The sequence below is a fragment of the Hesperophylax consimilis genome, chromosome 16, assembly GCF_061612785.1.
Source record: "Hesperophylax consimilis isolate HC1 chromosome 16, BYU_Hcon_1.0, whole genome shotgun sequence".
Lineage (NCBI taxonomy): Eukaryota > Metazoa > Arthropoda > Insecta > Trichoptera > Limnephilidae > Hesperophylax > Hesperophylax consimilis.
This window is the reverse complement of record NC_142851.1, coordinates 1,725,410-1,743,553: the sequence shown is the minus strand read 5'-3', so window position 1 is coordinate 1,743,553 and position 18,144 is coordinate 1,725,410. Positions and strand designations below refer to the sequence as shown.

The 18,144-nt window shown below is 38.3% G+C and overlaps 1 protein-coding gene across 1 annotated transcript in view; it reads left to right on the top strand.

The window, feature by feature from the left end:
- The window catches only part of sas (stranded at second transmembrane protein), a 117,768-nt gene extending 99,740 nt beyond the window's left edge, over positions 1-18,028 (top strand). The window contains exons 6-17 of the mRNA XM_089640799.1: positions 1,250-1,409; positions 2,281-2,683; positions 3,129-3,354; positions 4,607-4,815; positions 8,238-8,418; positions 9,220-9,415; positions 9,500-9,636; positions 10,287-10,477; positions 12,318-12,537; positions 13,007-13,122; positions 14,822-15,079; positions 16,225-18,028. Of these exons, the coding sequence (XP_089496925.1) occupies positions 1,250-1,409; positions 2,281-2,683; positions 3,129-3,354; positions 4,607-4,815; positions 8,238-8,418; positions 9,220-9,415; positions 9,500-9,636; positions 10,287-10,477; positions 12,318-12,537; positions 13,007-13,122; positions 14,822-15,079; positions 16,225-16,232 (2,305 nt within the window). The 3' untranslated portion in view covers positions 16,233-18,028. The remainder of the gene's footprint in view (positions 1-1,249; positions 1,410-2,280; positions 2,684-3,128; positions 3,355-4,606; positions 4,816-8,237; positions 8,419-9,219; positions 9,416-9,499; positions 9,637-10,286; positions 10,478-12,317; positions 12,538-13,006; positions 13,123-14,821; positions 15,080-16,224) is intronic.
- Positions 18,029-18,144: the final 116 nt, after the last annotated feature.

The following is an 18,144-nucleotide window of genomic DNA, read 5'->3' as shown; positions in this document are numbered from 1 at the left end:
GTTAATTACTAAGGACGGGTTGTTTCGGAGAATCTGAACAATTCATCAAATATCAACGTTCATTTTCAAGTTCTGTAAAAGATTTTTTCAAGTTCTGTTTTTATTTCAGTTTTGTCAAGCAACTAGCCTACCATGATATAAAAACAGAACTTGAAAAAGTCTTTCACAGAACCAGAAAATGAACGTTGAAATTTGATGAATTGTTCAAATTCTCCGAAACGACCCGTCCTAAGACTACTAGGAAATAAACAGTTAACTAATAAATGTTCTAAAAAAAATTGTGAATTGCTTTTTTGCAAGTGCTTTCGGTGCTAATAAAATATCTGCTATTTCGGCATACGATTTGATTACCTATGCCTGGTATAATGAAGTACATACAAAAACGAATTAATAGTCAATATATGTTAATCAAGCGTTTTAAGAGCGAGTCTACGGAGTAAATATTTACCCTGCTGATGAATATTTTAAAAGACTTATTAATGTCCAACGTCCAGTACTTGACGTGGCAAGTGCATTTTTTAATGACCATCTTTTTGCTTATTAGTAATTATTTTTGGTGTATTTGAATTTAATTACTATCTATCTCCACAACATGTTACTACAGTTATTAGGACACAAAAAATACACTTATCACAAAAAACTTGAGGCACTGTCAGTCTAAAATGTATATTTTTCCTTAATAAAGCCTCTTTTAAGAAGATGGTGCGTGTAAAAATTAGCTACTGCTGCCCCCTGTAAGTATAAGTCTTAAGTTTTTTAGGTTTTAAACTTGACTAAATCAAGTAATTTTTACTTTTATTATTAACATCGAGCTAGCAGGGTCCTTACGTTTACCTAAGAGGCACCGGGCCATTATCGTTTCATTGTTTAACAAGCAACAAAATTGGTTTGTTCTGTTTGTGTCTCGAATAAATAAAATTTAAAAAAAAGTATATGAGTGTGAACAGACTAGCACTAAAGTTCCCAGCCTCGACCAATAGAGCAGGTATGAAGGATCTATTTGAGGCAATGTCTTTAGAAATGTATATTTTTGCTTACAAGAGTTGCTTCTGTCTGGAGCAAGAAATAAATAAAGACCGTTGATGGATGAGGAGAGAGAAGAAGGAAAAAGAGAATGAAAATGATGTGATATGTTGTTACTAAACAGAGGTGAAAAAACTAACATTTACGCTGAAAAGTGTTCTCTCGTTAGAGCGAATTTGAGAGTATCTTCCACTCTGCGAGGTTTTGAGAGCATTGTTTGTTGCAGATGTCCTGTTCTGGAACACAGGGATGACTGCGTAAACATTCCAGACCCCAAGGACTCATGCTGCATGCTGCAGCTGTGCGACGTCACGCAGGATGTGGAGGAACCGGGAACGAACAGCAAAAACAATGCAACAATGGCTATGGACAGAATTTCACAAAATGTATGTGGTTTGAGTTGGGTCAAAGAAATATACAATATCACATTATTTATTTGAATATTTTTGTAGTTCTATGTGAAAAAACTGAGACTCTTGAGTATTTTGCATATAAATTCTATGAAGTTTATCTGGAAAATGTTTTTTTTTTAATAAAGAAAGACAAACATTCCCGGGTTACGAATAACCCAACAATGTTTGAAAATCTCCTACTACCACCACAGAAAGCCGAAAATGTTGCTTGTGTTGTGATGGAGGACTTAGCCAGCCGAGGAATCGAACACGCGACGCTCGGGTGAGACCCAAGCGCTATGCCCACTCAACCACTGACCGGTTTGATTTCTAGTTAGAATTTTTCATTCCAATTTGAATCATGGAAAATAATCTTCAGTATTCAGTTGTCCAGCTTTCCAAATATAGCGTCATTGCAGGTCCAGTCCCTTGCAAAGTTTCCGTATTTGTTTAAGCAGGGGTAGGAGAAATAATGTATGCAATGAGACATACGTTACCATAGATCGAATAACTGTACTTCTTCTCTTTGGACTTGCCAATAAAATTTGTTCAGTCGTCGTAATGCGCACTTGTTCATATCTAATATGGTCTTTCTATAAATTCAGAAGATCGTTTCTAAGCGATTATTATGGCAAGCGATTATTATGGCAGCTAAATGAATATTAAATTTTTGGTTGGAACAACTTTTCTTTAACAAAAATTACGTATAATAATTAAGTCCCAATGGTCAAGCGGTTAAAGACGTTGTCTTGGTAAGATAAAGGACCTGGGTTCAAATGCCAGTTGAGACTCGGCTCCATAGTGTGACTTAAGAAATAACCTAAAAGGAAAATATCCGCAGCTTATCTTTATACCTTTATTTCAGATGAATTCATCAGAATCAGAAAGCGTCAGTGATTCTGAAAACAAAGTAGGAGGCGAACAGACACCATTCGTACCATTACCTGTTGAGAAGATCGAACCGATAGATTCAGTTATGCTACTTCCAAACGGAACCATCCAAGTGGTCAGGAATAAGAACTCTTCGGCAAGCAGTCTGCACCTGGAATTGAGTAAAGACGGAGGGATCATGTGGACAGAGGTCCAGCTGAAGAATGGACAGCTGATGGGACTGGAGGATGGACTGGCTTACATTCTCAGATCCAGGGAAACTGGGAAGAGATTCTCAGTGAATATCCCAAAAAATAATCCCAAGGAGGATAACGATATCCCTGATAAGTCAGAAGAGATGGGAGGTTGCGTCCACAATGGAAAAAATCGAGCTGTCGGTAAGTTGATCATAATTTTGAAGAACTCATGTTTTAAGATTGTATAGTTAAATGTTTGCTGGTATCTTGGCTACAAAGTGTGTTTTCCTATCTGGAATTTGTAGATTGGCTAAAATATCAGAACTTACCCCACATTGTTTGTTCATTCCATATATCAGTTGAAGGTTTATCCTCTCCAGTCGGACTCTTTCGACCCATCGCCTTGCACCGCTGTACGAGGGATGGAATCATACGTCCGTCATGTTATAACTTTTCCTTCTCAGAACTCCCCCTCCTTCCTTTCATCAAAAAGACCCTCCACATAGTATCCCCAAAGATGACACTCACCACTGTGTGGATTTAATATAAAAAAAGAAGCCAGGTTTTAAAGCTAGTTTCCAAATCATGGTACATTAGAAACTCCAAAAAAATAACTCGAATATGTACTTACCTATTTTTGTTTCAGATGAAGAATTCCATGTGGGATGTGACGAGCTGTGTGTTTGCCTAGCTGGTGGGCACGTGCATTGCATGCCCTTGGCGTGTCCCTCGCACGAGGGTCTGGAGTTGATTGACTCCACGTGCGAGAAGTGGGGCCCCAACCCCCCCTCCTTCCTGCCCTCGCCGCCACGCTGCTGCCCCCCCGCCATGATGTGTGTCAGCAATGGGTCGTGTCAATACAAGGAACATGTGTGAGTAATTATATCCAAACAACTCCACCAGAAATTTCTTGGAATTTCGACCAAGTGAAATAAGTCTTATATCTGGTAAATCATGCGAACTCTCGTGGAGTAATAAGGTATTATCCAACACTGCTACTGTATCAGACAGGGTGAGATACACAAGACTGTAAGTACCGGAGGTTCCGATCCGTGGAGGCGGAAGATGTCGTTAATTCAGTGGCGTCCCCACGAAGAAGAACGAGCAGTCTCTGTAACGGCTGTAGAGCTGGTCCGATCGCTACCATCTTGATAGGATTGACCAAACACAGAACATAAAAACAAATTTTCAGACAGACGAAACGCAAAGCGCTGGAGTTAAAACAGGTCTTACGGCCAGTCAGTAAGTTCAAATATCTAATTTGTTAATAGTCACGCTAAGTAGATACTACTAGATTTGGGAAAATATCACTACACCTTCAGAAAGCATTTAATTTCCACTTATGCCGCGGGGCGGAGGCGCAGACCGGCGAAGGTGTCGCAGGGTCTAGGCGCGTGAGGTCAACGCTGGCCAGGAATGATGGCCGGGGCCAGGGCCCTGATGTGATCCCGAGGAGTCCATAATGATACGTAGTCCGTGCAGAATCGGGTATAAGTAGATAAGGTCCTATAGCGGCGCGGTGAAGTAAAAGCCAGGCGCGACGCTGGGGGAACCGGCGATAGCGGCCGACTCCTCAGTACGCAGCAAGCAGTCGCAGCGCTCGCTTGTTGGTCACACGTAAAACTGCTAATTAATGACTGACTAAGTTCATCTCGACGCGCCTCATTATATAGCCGCCCGGTGCGTCGAGAACATTCAGACCTTGTAGGTAGAAACGCCGAACGCTCGCATTGTGTCTAGAGTGTTCCCACTACAATACATTTTGCATTCAAGAATATTCTCGTAGCATCGCTAGAGTTTTATCATAAGTTAAATTGGAGGCAGAACTCAAACGAAAACGATATTCTTTCCCTAAATGGTAATTATGTAACTGAAACATGAGACTACATGGTTAAGACATTAAATTTTAAACAATTAAAATATTTAAATTGTTTTCCGATTTACGCTGGTACGCAGCCACTATTTGCATCATCGTCAGAATTCTCTTTATCTATCTTTCCACTTATCTTTCTTTTCATCACCGGATTTGTTGCACTCTCCAACACGATTATTATATCTCATGACAAAAATATTCAAAGTGGGCACGCCTTTTCATTTTCATAATTTGTTTGTTTCATGATTCAGGATCCCTAACTGGTCCGAGGTGCCCATCGAACTGTCGGGCTGCGGCCAGCGCTGCTTCTGCGAGTCAGGCTCCGTGGAGTGCCAGGCAGTGTGCGCCCCCTTGCCCGCACTACCTCCGCGTGCCCTGCACTGCTCACCGCCCGCGCGCCCCGCACCCGCTCACCCACCCGGGGACACCTGCTGCAAGGAATGGGCCTGTGTCACCAACGGTCAGTTCCCATTCCCTTACCCATTAATGCTACCACTTATTAGACCACTTCATACCATAACATGCACCTGCTAACACACAGAGGTGTTGGTAGTCCCATCGCATTGATTGCACGAGGGAATTGAAAGGAAATTTTAAGTAAAAGCGAAAAGTAGATGAAAATTATACATGAACAAGTGAAAGAATTTATTTGATTATTGAGTTGATTAAAGATGTATGTATTAACATTTCCAGGTAAACCGCAGTCAATGACCACAGACCATGACGAAGACAATGACGAAGACAATGACGACGTATTCAAATACATGTACAGACAAAACGAAACTGACAAAAACAATTTACTGTCCACCCCACTATTCGTCACACCCCCGCCAGATTTGCACAAAGCCATAGAGAATACTTTCGGTTTCGATTCTAATGAGAATAAAAAACCCTCCAAAGCCAAATATGACAATGAAATGCCTGTCGATGTCAACGGTCACATGAGTCCCTACTTCCCGCAACACGTTCCTCAAAACCCTTTGGCGGGAAAGTCTGACAAAAACGATCTGAAACACTATGAGTACCCGGGACCCTTCGCCGATCCTAATCACAAGTCCCAACCTCCTGTTAATGGCCTCGGACCATTTCCGTTCATTAAAAAACATAAAGATAAACAATCCTATCCTTTTGAAACCGGTCCTTCTGATGAATTTGACCACTACCCAAACCCGGTGCCAAACAAATCAAAAGATGTACACAAAAAGCCAGCAAACCCAAATGATACTGACATCCCGAAACCTAAACCACCACAACACTCCTCGGATCACGAAGATTATCCAATAAACGATCCTTATTTATCGGGGAATCCAATTCACGGCCAATTCAACCCTAATGGTCCTGGTCCGGGCTTCTTCAACCCGTCTGCAACTAAAAACCACCAAGAGCTCTTGAACATTTTACACCAAGCTAATATCAATGGCAATCCTCACGTCAACAACCCTCAGCTGGTCCATCCCGGGGCAGGGTTGTACCACAACGGGATCTCCAACGGGAACCAAAGGCCTCAGGATCCAGAGACGATCCACGTGTACACGGATGGATCTCCGTTGCACATAGAGCACTTGTTGCAGCACATCCAACAACAAGATACAAACCAAGGACTTTATTCACCTTACGTACCTCAGCAACAGCGACCAAGTCCTCCTTTAAACCAACGCCCCGGAAGCGACGGGAATAATTCTTCGAATCAGATACCTTCAGGTCAGTTGATTGGGAACCCTTGGTGCAGTGGAACTAGTTTGGAAGACCAAACCAATTACTTTACTTAAAACTGGTGCTTTGTAGTACTTATCCCTTTCCTTGTTGGGATTTCATTTTGTTAAAGTTTCAACTGTTACGATATCTGGCTATGTAAATATTTTAAAAAGGCCACGTACAGTTGAATTTGTTTTTTTGGACCTTTTATATATATACATATTTTCTACTTGTTCATTGTTGTATTCGTTGAACGTGACATGGTGGTGAGTTTCAAAACATATTTATTTAGAAGCCCTTTTCGTAATTTCAAATGATTAATAATTGAATCGTACCAGTAAAATGGTGTGCACGAAACTGACTTACGACTGACCAATACTGTACTCACCTGACCAATAGAGGGTAATGCGTAAGTTACTCGAGTAAAAGTAGAAATTAATGCTTTATTGCTGCTTTAGTATTCATAGAGCAAACGCTTTTATTTACTCTTTAGTCTATGTTTTCGATGTAAATATAATAATTTGCTATTTAATTAATAATTACTTAACTGCAGCTCTTTATTTCCATAAAAAGCATTTGTCGTTCGGCCATCATCATAACTGCAAATAATAATTCACACATGGCATGGTTGGTTTGCCGATGGGATTGTAAGTGCATGTAACAGGTGATATATTTGTTCTATATTTTGTAAATATTAATTATTTTTGGGGTATTATGCCATGTCGCACAACCGTAGAAATGTAATTGAAGATTATGGTAAAGTGTGTGCTTATGTATGTAGATGTGATACTGTGCCACCAACTCAAAACCTCTAAAACTGGTATTACAGTAAATAATTTAAAATGGTTTTCTGCGTTTAGTTTTAGTGTAGCCGTCAATTACCGAATACCAAGAACTATTGAGCTTAGCCCAGTGTTATTTTATTAATATTAATGGGATATGATTTTTATGAATTTCAATTGCCTCCATAATTAGGCGCGCTAATTAGCTGAAAATTTCAGGAACAAATCCAAAGTAATGACCTGTTTCAATTAAATTCTCTGTAATTGCCGATTTGTCAGAGTGGCCGAGTTAACATGCTTGAAAGTGTTCTGATATCTTTTTGGAGATCATCTATTACATAAACCTTGTCACAATCGGAACAGCTGAGATTATAAACTCCATCTCTCAAGAGGAAACTTGGTTGCTTCAGCAAGTCTTGTATTATAAACTCCATCTCTCAAGAGGAAACTTGGTTGTTGCGGGCTTCAGCAAGTCTTGTATCTTGATGCTTTCTTTTCTCAGTATCTCGGCAATTCAGTCCGTCAGATTGTGAACTTAAGGCAAGAAAGCGCAGCTTTTTGGCGCTTGTTCAACTCTGTATTTGTTTGGGATAGATTTGTCTTAACTGTTTTGGCGGGTATTTTATTACTATTTATATATTATATATTATACAGCATAAAAAAAAACGGCAGGAGAACTTGCTTACTATTGGCAGAAAATATTTTAGACACTGAGTTTAGAAAACGAAATAGCATGCTCATCAAAAGTTTCTTATTTTTCCATTCTATGATTCCTCGATAAAACGTGATTGTGGAAATTGAAAAAAATTTGGTTTGTTATCATTTTATTTAAAATATTTATTTTCTGAAAACAATGTCCAGTATTTGGAAATCGTTTCACCACAATTTTTAAAGAATTTAAAAACGCCTGAAATCTTTTGAAGGCTTTAAAAAATATCAATCATCCATTTTCGAAAGCTTTGAAAGTTTATTTGAATTTTACATATTTTGTCGTTCACTTTTCAAAGTTTTATGAAATAACTTTGAAAAAACTTGCTAGTCATGGATCTCCATTGTATTTTCACGCAATTTGGTTACTCTTCTGTAAAATATTTCACATTCGCTAACATTCACTGTCTTCGACTGTCTGTTTCCAAAACTTCGAATCCTTTCAAATGCGCACAGAAAACTGTCAGTGAATTCATAACGTGACATGGATGACGTCAATACATCAATAACTGGTGCGGAATCAAGGACAAGAGAATGATTCAAAGTAGTTCGACGAAAAAACCGACAGTTTGAAAGCAGAGCAGCCTGGAAAAATTGAGCAACTTGAATAAACAATACAATAATAATTTTGTAAAGTTATCTTTTACTTTTTATTTTATAAGTGAAGTGTTGTCTAATGCCCCGAGTGTGCCGTTAGGTGTGGGAGGGTTGCCCCCCGTGCCTCCTCCGCCGAGCAGTGGCGCCGGGGCTGGCGAGGGAGCCCTGCAGGTGGTGGCCCTCGAGGCCTCCTCGCCCACCTCTCTGCGCCTGGTGTTCAGCCTGCCCTCCGTCATGGTCGGTCTGCAAGGGAGGGTGCAACTAAGATACACGGATTCCAAGTAATTATTGTCTTCCATATGATAATGCCAACTTACAACTTTGCTTATTGATTGCCTTGTAGACATAAATCTTAAAGTGTCTGAAATTGTGGTTTGTTACCGGAGTTTTAAATTTATTTTTAACATTGATTAAATTTACGCGATATATCTACATTCTGGACTCCTGTACCTTGGTCAGTCCATCACATCGTAATCTTCCTCACCTTCCGCTTTGCCAATGACCACACGGAAAAAACTTACTAAATAAAAAATTTCTTATTTTTTAAGAATCTCTTAAAATTATTATCCGGTTAAAAACGGGATTACAGGCTCTTAACGAATGAATTGATAGGTTTCCTAATAAACTTTTAGTATCACATTGTCGGAACACATTTCATAAAAATGCTAATATTTCTGCAATTTGTCATTGTATATTATCAAGGCAAATGCAGGTGCATGAGCTCGTCTGATATTATTACGAATTTACTAAAAGTTTATCAGGAAACGGCCTGTAATTCCGTTTTTAACCGGATTATTATCAATAATTTTAAGAGATTCTTAATAAATTAGCAATAGTCATTTTTCTTTGTGCACAAGCTTCTTCATGAAGTGTTCTCAGTTTAGCAACCAAGGTGTTCAAAGTATCTTGGAATATGTTTTAAACAGACAATTAACAGCCCATTTTGGTAGCCTATCTCTTCCAGAATGGATAGATTGGTGCAACTGTTCATAAAATACAGCGCATTCTTCACCGAAAACATTAAAAAGATTCTCCAATAATTGTTCATTATCCGTTAACTAATGTTCGAACTGCTCGTTTAGCAATCCGGACCCCGCATCGTGGCGCCTGCAGGAGTTCGCGCCCCCCGGAGACCTGCTGGCCACGCCACAGCTGGAGTTCCAGCTCGGCGGGCTACTCCCCGACACGCTGTACCGCCTACAGGCCGCGCTACTGCTCAGGCAGCTGCCCTACGTGCCTCGCAGCCTTATCTATACCGTCAGGACACTGCCACTAGAGGTTACAATCACATATTATATTTGACTTAGCGTTACCGATACAAAGAAGTACTATTCTTATTATATCAAATGAATTTGTTTCTAGGAGGAATCCACAATGCCCCCAGTGATCCCGATTGAGCCGAACTTGTCAGTTGGCCAGGTCAACTCATCCTCAGCCCAGATCACTTGGAGACCCTTCAGTCAGGATGAATTGCTTTACATTGATGGAGTTCAGCTCAGGTAAACTATTCATATCATATAGAACACACATAGCAGGCAGATTTCTCCTTTGCGAGTTCTATGATTACACTTATCATTAGGGAATGTGGAGAGAGTCTAATAAATACCATCATCAATCATCCCAGCTATCTTCACACTGTTAACATTGATAAATGTAAAAGGTATTGATGTCATTTTTGCTTTCGTGTGAGCTCTACAACATTGTCTATTTTATGCCCCTTTTAATATATTAACTCCGCACAGGATGCTCTGAGGAAAATAATTTCCATCGAGGCCTACGTCGTCTTTGTGTACGCTGTGTGGTGAGTCTTTTTAAGTAAAGAGGAAGTAAGGAAAAACGTATAAGGCGTTGGGTCCGGCTGGAGAGGTCAAAGGGTCTCCCCCAAGTGGCCTCTCCCAATCCGGCCAGCTGGTGGATAGACGTAAGCGCCACCAAGACCTGGATGAACCTCACCCCATGAACCCTGGCACCGCTAAATCACCAAACTTCGTTATAATCGAATCACTTGGGGTGACCTATGGCAGATTTTATCCAATGAATGGACTTCAACAGAATATTCTATTGCTGATAGGAACCAATGAAAACAATCAAGTTCGTTTTCAGCTGGTTTTTACGTCCAAAGTCTTATTCAATATCCTTGTGTGTGCAGATACCGCGAAATAGACGGCAAGGTGTTCTCGGGCACGCCGCTGATACACCGCGCCGTGACATCTTACCAACTGGAGGGTCTGCGCGCCAACACTTCCTACGAGGTGGGAATCTTCTTCATCCCCTTCCTCGGCCAGCACACGGAGCTGCAGAGTTCGACCATGGTGAGACTCAATACGCCACCATTCACAGGTAATTTTCTTTTTTTATTCAATTATTTTTTTTTTAACTTTACCTTCAACAAAGATTTTTCCATTGGTTGTAGATATCTCGTGGTCTTGAACCTCCTTCGAATGTTCTTGTTTCATAGCTAACGGGCAAAATCTGAACAGTGACAAAAGAGAACACTTTTGAAAAGTGATATAAAGTCAGGAAAAAAAAAACCAACAAGTAGGTTGACTAGTTTAGGTTAGGTGAGGTTAGGTTAGCCAGCTTAGGTTAGGCTAGGTTAACTAGTTTAGGTTAGGTTAGATTAATTTTGTTTTTTTTCATTACTCTATACATATATCCTATAATATTAATATACCTCCAATTCTGAAATTTTCCCGTGCATTCTGATGGCAACATGCTACACTAGTGCCTCCTAGCGGCGTGAGTTGTGCGCTTTTTTTTTCTTCACACATTTTAATAAATTTTATGTGTATTTAATAAATTTATTATTTTATATTAATAAATTAGGGAAGCTGAAAAAAAAAATAGGTAACCTATGTACGATTTTACTGCTTTTTTGATTATATTTAAAAAAATATCAAAGCGGCTATTGACTCTGTCTTTGATGGTTTAGAGAAGTCTTAAATTTCTAACTTGTAAATTTCACTTTTTATGTAATCAAGAACATTTATTTGCTAGGATTTAACAAACTCATATTATATTTCACCAACTAATCTGTTAACCTTATTTGGCATCCTGAAAAAGACATGGAGTGTTTTTATTTATTGTAATTATTACATCCGTAAACTGCACATACAGAACCTACTTTTTGGGACATTATTATACATATTTTTATTAATATCGATTAATTAGAAAGCGTAAAACACCGCCACCAAGTACTAAATAAATTCAATTTGCCGCCATTGAAATAAATGTTAAAGTCAATATCTTAGTCAATAGCTTCACTAGCGCCTCTAGCGGCTATAGTTGTTGATATTGCCACTAGTTCACTGGAGTTGGTAGTATTAATAATATTATTTTTAGGGTATTTTTCTTTATCTCTATGTCACTTTTAAAAAGTGTTCTGTTTTGTCACTATTCTAGCTGTGAGATTCTCCCATTTCCAGCAAATAGAAAAAACAACCTCGAATCTGTTTTTCTCCCTTTACGATGATTACATCCGTTTATTTAAAAAAATTCTGTCTTGGAGTTTGAGGATTGGGTGTAATGAATTATTGAAAGAGAGCATACTCTGACTACAGAAAATGTCCTAAATTCTCGGTATAAGATTTTTCTTTTAAAAAATTAGATATAGTCATCATATTACAATACAGGGCCGGCCCTACACTGACGCAATTGGAGCAGTCTGCTCCGGGCGCCGAATTGCCAAGACGCTGACAATACCTAACAGTCCTAACATATCGCCCATGAGATTATTTTTCATAAAAATGGCGCTATACAAAAATACAAATATAATTGATTATAGTGATCACCTATCAGGCCTGGTTTCGATAAAGGGTGCCAAAATTTTACTCTGGCCACGCACCGTTTGGCTCAAGGCCGGTCCTGTTACAATACATATGAAATAATTTACACAACCTAAAAATAAATTTTGTAATTCAATAATAATATGTTCTACATTTCTTGCCTAAAATGTCCCTTGAAACCTTCAAGGCCAATGTTGAAATGTCAAGATACTTAGAGATATCATTTAGCAGCCCCATACCTCTTGTCATGCTCTGCTGGGCCAGCACGTCCTTTCTACCTTGTGGGATACATAGGAAGTTGTGGTGTCGACCTTGGTTGTAGTTGTTCGTTACAAACTATTTATAGCATTCCATTTTAAATGCTGTTACTGAAAGGGCCCCATTCCTTTTTCCAGATATGTACGATTGGAACGTGGTGCTGGAGGCCAGCGAGGTGACCGCATGGGGTCTGATGCTGCGCTGGTCCGGAGTGCCACAGCCCACGGAGCGCTACGTGCGGGTGTGGCGAGCCGTGTGGAGGGCCGAAGCCGCGCGCCAGGACTCGAGCACCTTTGCTGTTTCTGCGCGCAATGTGCCACCCGCTGCCAACATCACCGGACTCATTCCTGGCACCAGGTCTATTTACTTACTATTTTTATTATATGGCATTTAAGTCCTTCCTTCTTCATTTAACTCTTTTCCTCTTAATTTAGTTAATTTATTAACCCTTTCATAATTTAGCTCTTTTACTCGTCATTTAAGTATTTTCTTCTTCATTTAACTCTTTCTTAATTTGACTCTTTCCTCTATTTAAAGTCTTTTCTTCTCCATTTAACTCCTTCTTAATTTAACTATTTTCCTCTTCACTATTTAAGTATTTTCTTCTTTTAACTCCTTTCCCTCTCATTTAAGTATTTTCTTCATCATGAAAATACTTAAATGTAAGGATTTAACTCTTTCTTCATTAAAATTTTCCCCCCTTTATTTAAGTGTTTTCTTCTCGTTTGACTCTTTTCCTCTTCATTTAACCCTATAACTACTTATATTATCGCACATAACCAACACAGCGAAATAATTAATAATAACATGATTGTATTGTTTTCAGATACCGAATATGGCTGGAGCTGTACTTGACTAACGGGAAGGTTAAGACCAGTAATGTCAAGGACGTAATGACCAAACCTGGCAAGCCAGCTCCACAGGAGGCCTCCACACAAGAAGGTACTTTTTTTTTACTACACACAGGACCTATCTTATTTTCAGCTAGGATGTGTAATGTAGTGGGTATATAAAGGAAGAAAAAGAGTGAAGGACAAAATATGAACCATTTTGGCCTGTCTCTGGAATATGTACTGCAGTCACAAGGATTAACGATTCTGGTTCTCTAAAGCGCTCATTTTTTGCCGCGGTAACATTTATAGCAATTGTATCAGACGGGAGTCCCTTACATTGACTGTAAATAGGGGGTGCTGGGTCTTCTAGTCGGTGAGCTGCTATATGTTCAGGCCCTGATCCGGTTGCTGTGATGTCGTATATCCAAGGAGAGAGCAGTCGGCAGTCCAAGGAAGCGCAAGGTCGGAAGTCAAAGGCGGTTGTAGTGGTTCTAGCGGGAGAAGCAGTCCAGAGTGAAGCAATCAGAGTTGCCTGAGATCGCTTTTCGCGCGGTAAATAAAGGGATAGCGGGACCGTGCAAAGCTCGGTGTGCGTACATCAGGACCGCCCCATGTTAGCGAGGTGCATTTTTGTGCAGCTTTGTGTGTTTTCACATGACTTTAATAGTCAATATTAAAATTATTTATTCAGTAGTACTCTTTACGCCGCTTCATCCTATGATTACTGCTTTTCCCTAGCATTTTTAATGTTTTTATAATAAATTGTACAATATGAATCAGTGAGTCCTCAGCCCGACATTGGTGTGAAGAAATCCTTATAACTACTTAATATTAATATTTACATATTTCAATATTACTTTACAACATAGACGCAAGTCCAGCCTTTCAACCTGTATATTTTTATTTGGCATTACTGCGGCGAGACTCACGCAAATCTACCATTAATTTACACAATAATATATGAACAGAGAAATATTTGTAGCTATTTCGTGCTTTGCGGTGATTGGCTGACGGTCGCCGGTCAGTGTTTGGCCTGGCTTCGCCTGGGCAAAAGAGAGGGGATGCGACGTAAATATTGTGTCCGCAGCCCACGTTGTGCTCAGTACTCGCCGGTCGGGGAGGGGATAAGATGTAAATATTAGCTTTCTTATCCTTCTATGGTCAGAAATCTGCTTTGTGGCCTTTGGGTAACAAGTGTTCGATACAGCATTAGTTTTTGCTATAAATGCTCATTGGGAGAAGTGAGGACTTGAGACGGACGTAATCAAAAAGTTGGACATTTAAAATTAATTTGAAAACCGCCTACGAGTCCCAATTGCTCCCAAACGTCTGGAGTCAATGAGACTATGTCATCCCCAATTGGGATATGTTGTGATGACGAAGGTAGTGGGAAAGGGTAAAGATGAGTTGGATGAAGGTAGGAAAGTACTTGGCTATTCGTATCTGGCCATCAAACCCTGCTAAAGCCATTTCAAGCAATTTTTAAATTCCGAATAGTGATCCTACACCAGGATCCTACAACTGAGATTATCTTCTAATGTGTATATTTTTAGACATCTCTGTCTTATAATGTATATGTATTAAGAAAGGATAATTTATGTACATATTATAAAGGGATATTTAATTTTACTTTTTTTTTGTATTCGCTACAGAAGTTATCAGGATTAACACTCATACCAATACGTATAATGGTTGTGAAAAGCTGCCGGAGGGGACCGTCAGCCTACATTCTGAAGATAGGGGAAACTAGTCCGGGATGTTTTATATATTTGATGGGAAGGGGTTGATATTAATGTGTGTGGTTTTAGGCAAGCTGCTGGAGGGGTCCGTAAGCCACCGGGGCGACTACTACAGCTCGTTGGTAGCCGTTGCGCTACTGGCCGCTCTGGGTGCCGTGGTGTCGCTGGTACTGCTGCTGCTCTTGCTGAGGCGCCATCGCGCAGCCTCCGCCCCCATCTGCGCGCCGGCTGCACACACCAACCATGCCGGCCCGGGCCGCAACAACACAGCTCTGCCGCCCTACGATAGCCCCACCTACAAGCTGGATCTGCAGCAGGAGACCATGGGTAATTAGGAATTCCTGTCTAATGTTTACATACTAAAACCTTTAAAACCAATGTCGCTCAAATACATTCATAATTTCTGAGTTCGGTTCTGTAGTTTTTAGTACAATATATAAGATTCACTAAATAAGGATCGAATCAATTCAAATGAGACTAACTCGGACGTTATCTTATAGAACCGGATTGCCCACACTGCTTACCGACTAACTATAAGAAACGCCTAGAATATTTCAAACTAGAAACATCAATGAACGTTGCATCGTATTAAAATTGACATCAATTTTCTTTTCAAAATTATAAATAATCTTGTAGAATCTTCCCCCTTGGCCACAATCAAAAACAATATCCATCATCGTCTAAAAAACCCCAAAACTTTCCATATTCCTTTCTAAGAAACCAACTTAACCTTCTCGCAGGTAACCTCTTGTGGGAATTTGTCGACTTTATAACTTTCCTGAAATGAGGAAATTAACAAAAGTCACACCTATGCCAAAAAAATGCATAAAAAGTCATCGTTTGATAATTTTAGACCTACAGCTATCTTATTAGCTCCCATAAAACTTTCAGAAACCATAATTAACTCACAAATATTAAATTAATCAAAACAACCCTGCAGTCACCAAAGTCACCTTCAACAAACCTTTAACTATTTTCGTCAGAGTTTTCAGATTTTCCCTAGTTTTTTGTGGTTTTTCCCTAAAAATATTTTTCTCTCCTATTTTGTATTAAAAAAGGAAATAGATTATCTGAAAAAAATGAGCTAAGTAGCTAAACCACTTTTTTATGGAGCTGGCGGCCTCAATTTGGAGCTAAATCTAGCTCTAAAGGAGCTGAGTTGGCAACACTGCTGCCTAAACTCAGGTTTTGTGTTCTGTGCGCAGGTGTGATAAGCGAAGTGTGTCGAAAAAATTCCAGGGTTGACAATCAGAGGTGGCCACACACCCAAACCATAAATTAAGTAGATGGATCCACACACCTTGTTACAAATCTTTTATGTAACAATGTATACATATATATCACCATAATATATTATGAAAACTTCAACAATTCTCTTTGGTAGAGTAGTGTGTACAACAAACATAAGCGTAATAATTCTATCGGATGCCAGTAATTTTTTGCAACATTCTTATAGTAATTTTTTTTTTCAGATCTATGACATCCGGCAAAAGCAGCCCAGGGCACGGAGTTCCAGGAGCTCGCCGTGTTCTCTTTGAAACAAAACTGAACTCTTTCTACCAAATGTGCTATTGGTACGAAAAATTGCTACAGTGGAATAATTCCTACAAAGTGAATTTAAAAAAACATTGATTTTAATAATTACGAGACAAAACTTTAAAAAAGTGTTTGTTTTCTGAGATAATGACTATTTATTAAAGTGTACGAAGTAAATTTATTTAATTATTATTTTTCGTGTAAAATATGTATTTCAAAAATAAAAACCCAAAATGTTAGAACTCAACAGTTTCAGGCCCTTGTGGATGGGAAATTAATATAAAACATGGTGTATATTTTTTCCAATTATCTCTTCAAAATGGAATGATCATCCAACTAACAGTAGAATGGCGATTTTGGAATTGATTGAGTCTGCCCTTGTAAATAACATCAAAATTTAAACACCAAAACTCACATTGTTGTTCCCTTTTTTTAAACAATTCTTTGTATTTATTTTTTCTATCAATTGTAAATAATATTATTAACTAAGATAATAATATATAGTGATTCACGAAAAACTATAAAAACGATATAATATACCAACAAATCAATCAAAAAATTCTAAATACCTTGTGTCATTATGTGAAAGGTATTTTCAATGTTTTTAATGTTATTTTTTCATCTTTTTAAGATTAATGTGGGTGTAATTGAATGATATAAAAAGTGTCCTGTTTTATATTTCATATTATTTACATCTTTTTAGGAAAATTTATATAGAATTTAGCATCAGATTCCTTCAAAATACTAAACTAAATTCTGTTACAAAATCAGTTGAGAAGTTTTAATAAATAGGTAATGTTTTTCTTTCCAGGCTATTTAACGCTTTTTGTAGGCAAGTAAAAAAAAAACACTGATCGGATGAAAGTGGTAAATTAATTTAATATATTTTTTAAACTAAATTCACATGTTTTAGTTCTGACCAATCCTATTATGATAGAATAATACTATCATAATAAAATAGATTAGGTAGAAGTCTGTATAACGACAATATGAATATAACCATTCTTCTTTTCTATTCGATTAGAAACGTAGTACATTTGTTTTGGAAAATATATGGGAACATCCACTAAAACAAACTATAATTATTCAACTCCATAGTTATCCATAGCTGTAGCTGAATTTACCAAAAGATGTAGACAAAATATTATTAGACAAATCTTTTATAAAAATTACTCTATTTACATTTCCAGAAAGACTAGTTCTCAAAACACAATACTCAATGCTTTCCAAATTATTGGTTAAAGAATAGAAAACCACACCAAACATTACTGTGCTTGGAAATATATTGATTCTCAGTGATACAATTAAAAAAAAATAACAAACGCTAATTCTGGCTCATCCGAAACAATAAAAAACACACACCGGCGATACCATACGGTGAAAATGAAAATCACTAGATTTAGGTGAAAAATATTTTGGTAGACTTCGAAATTTCGGTAGGTATGGGATCGCTGACACACTGATTTTTGACCTTCACGGATATCACAATGTATTTTCAGTAGAATTCGTTTTGTTTCAACTCGTGCTTCTGAACTTTACCCATCTAAGTGCAAAACATTATACTTATAAGCTCTTTAAATGTTATTTATTATTATTCAACCATTTTTATTTTAATCACAAAATTTTCTAATGGCTTTTAACTCCTTATTTAAGAATCTTTCGTCATAATTTAGTGTTACGTTTAGTTGTTAACATTGTCGGTAGTTGTATGTGTAATTAGAAAATAAATAATGTTTGTAAAATAATCCCATACTTATTGCTTATTTGCGTTTAATAATTTTATAAACCTGACATCTATATAAATAAAAATTTAAATATTCGCTTGTTCAAAATCTTAAATCTCAGAAAGTCATTCA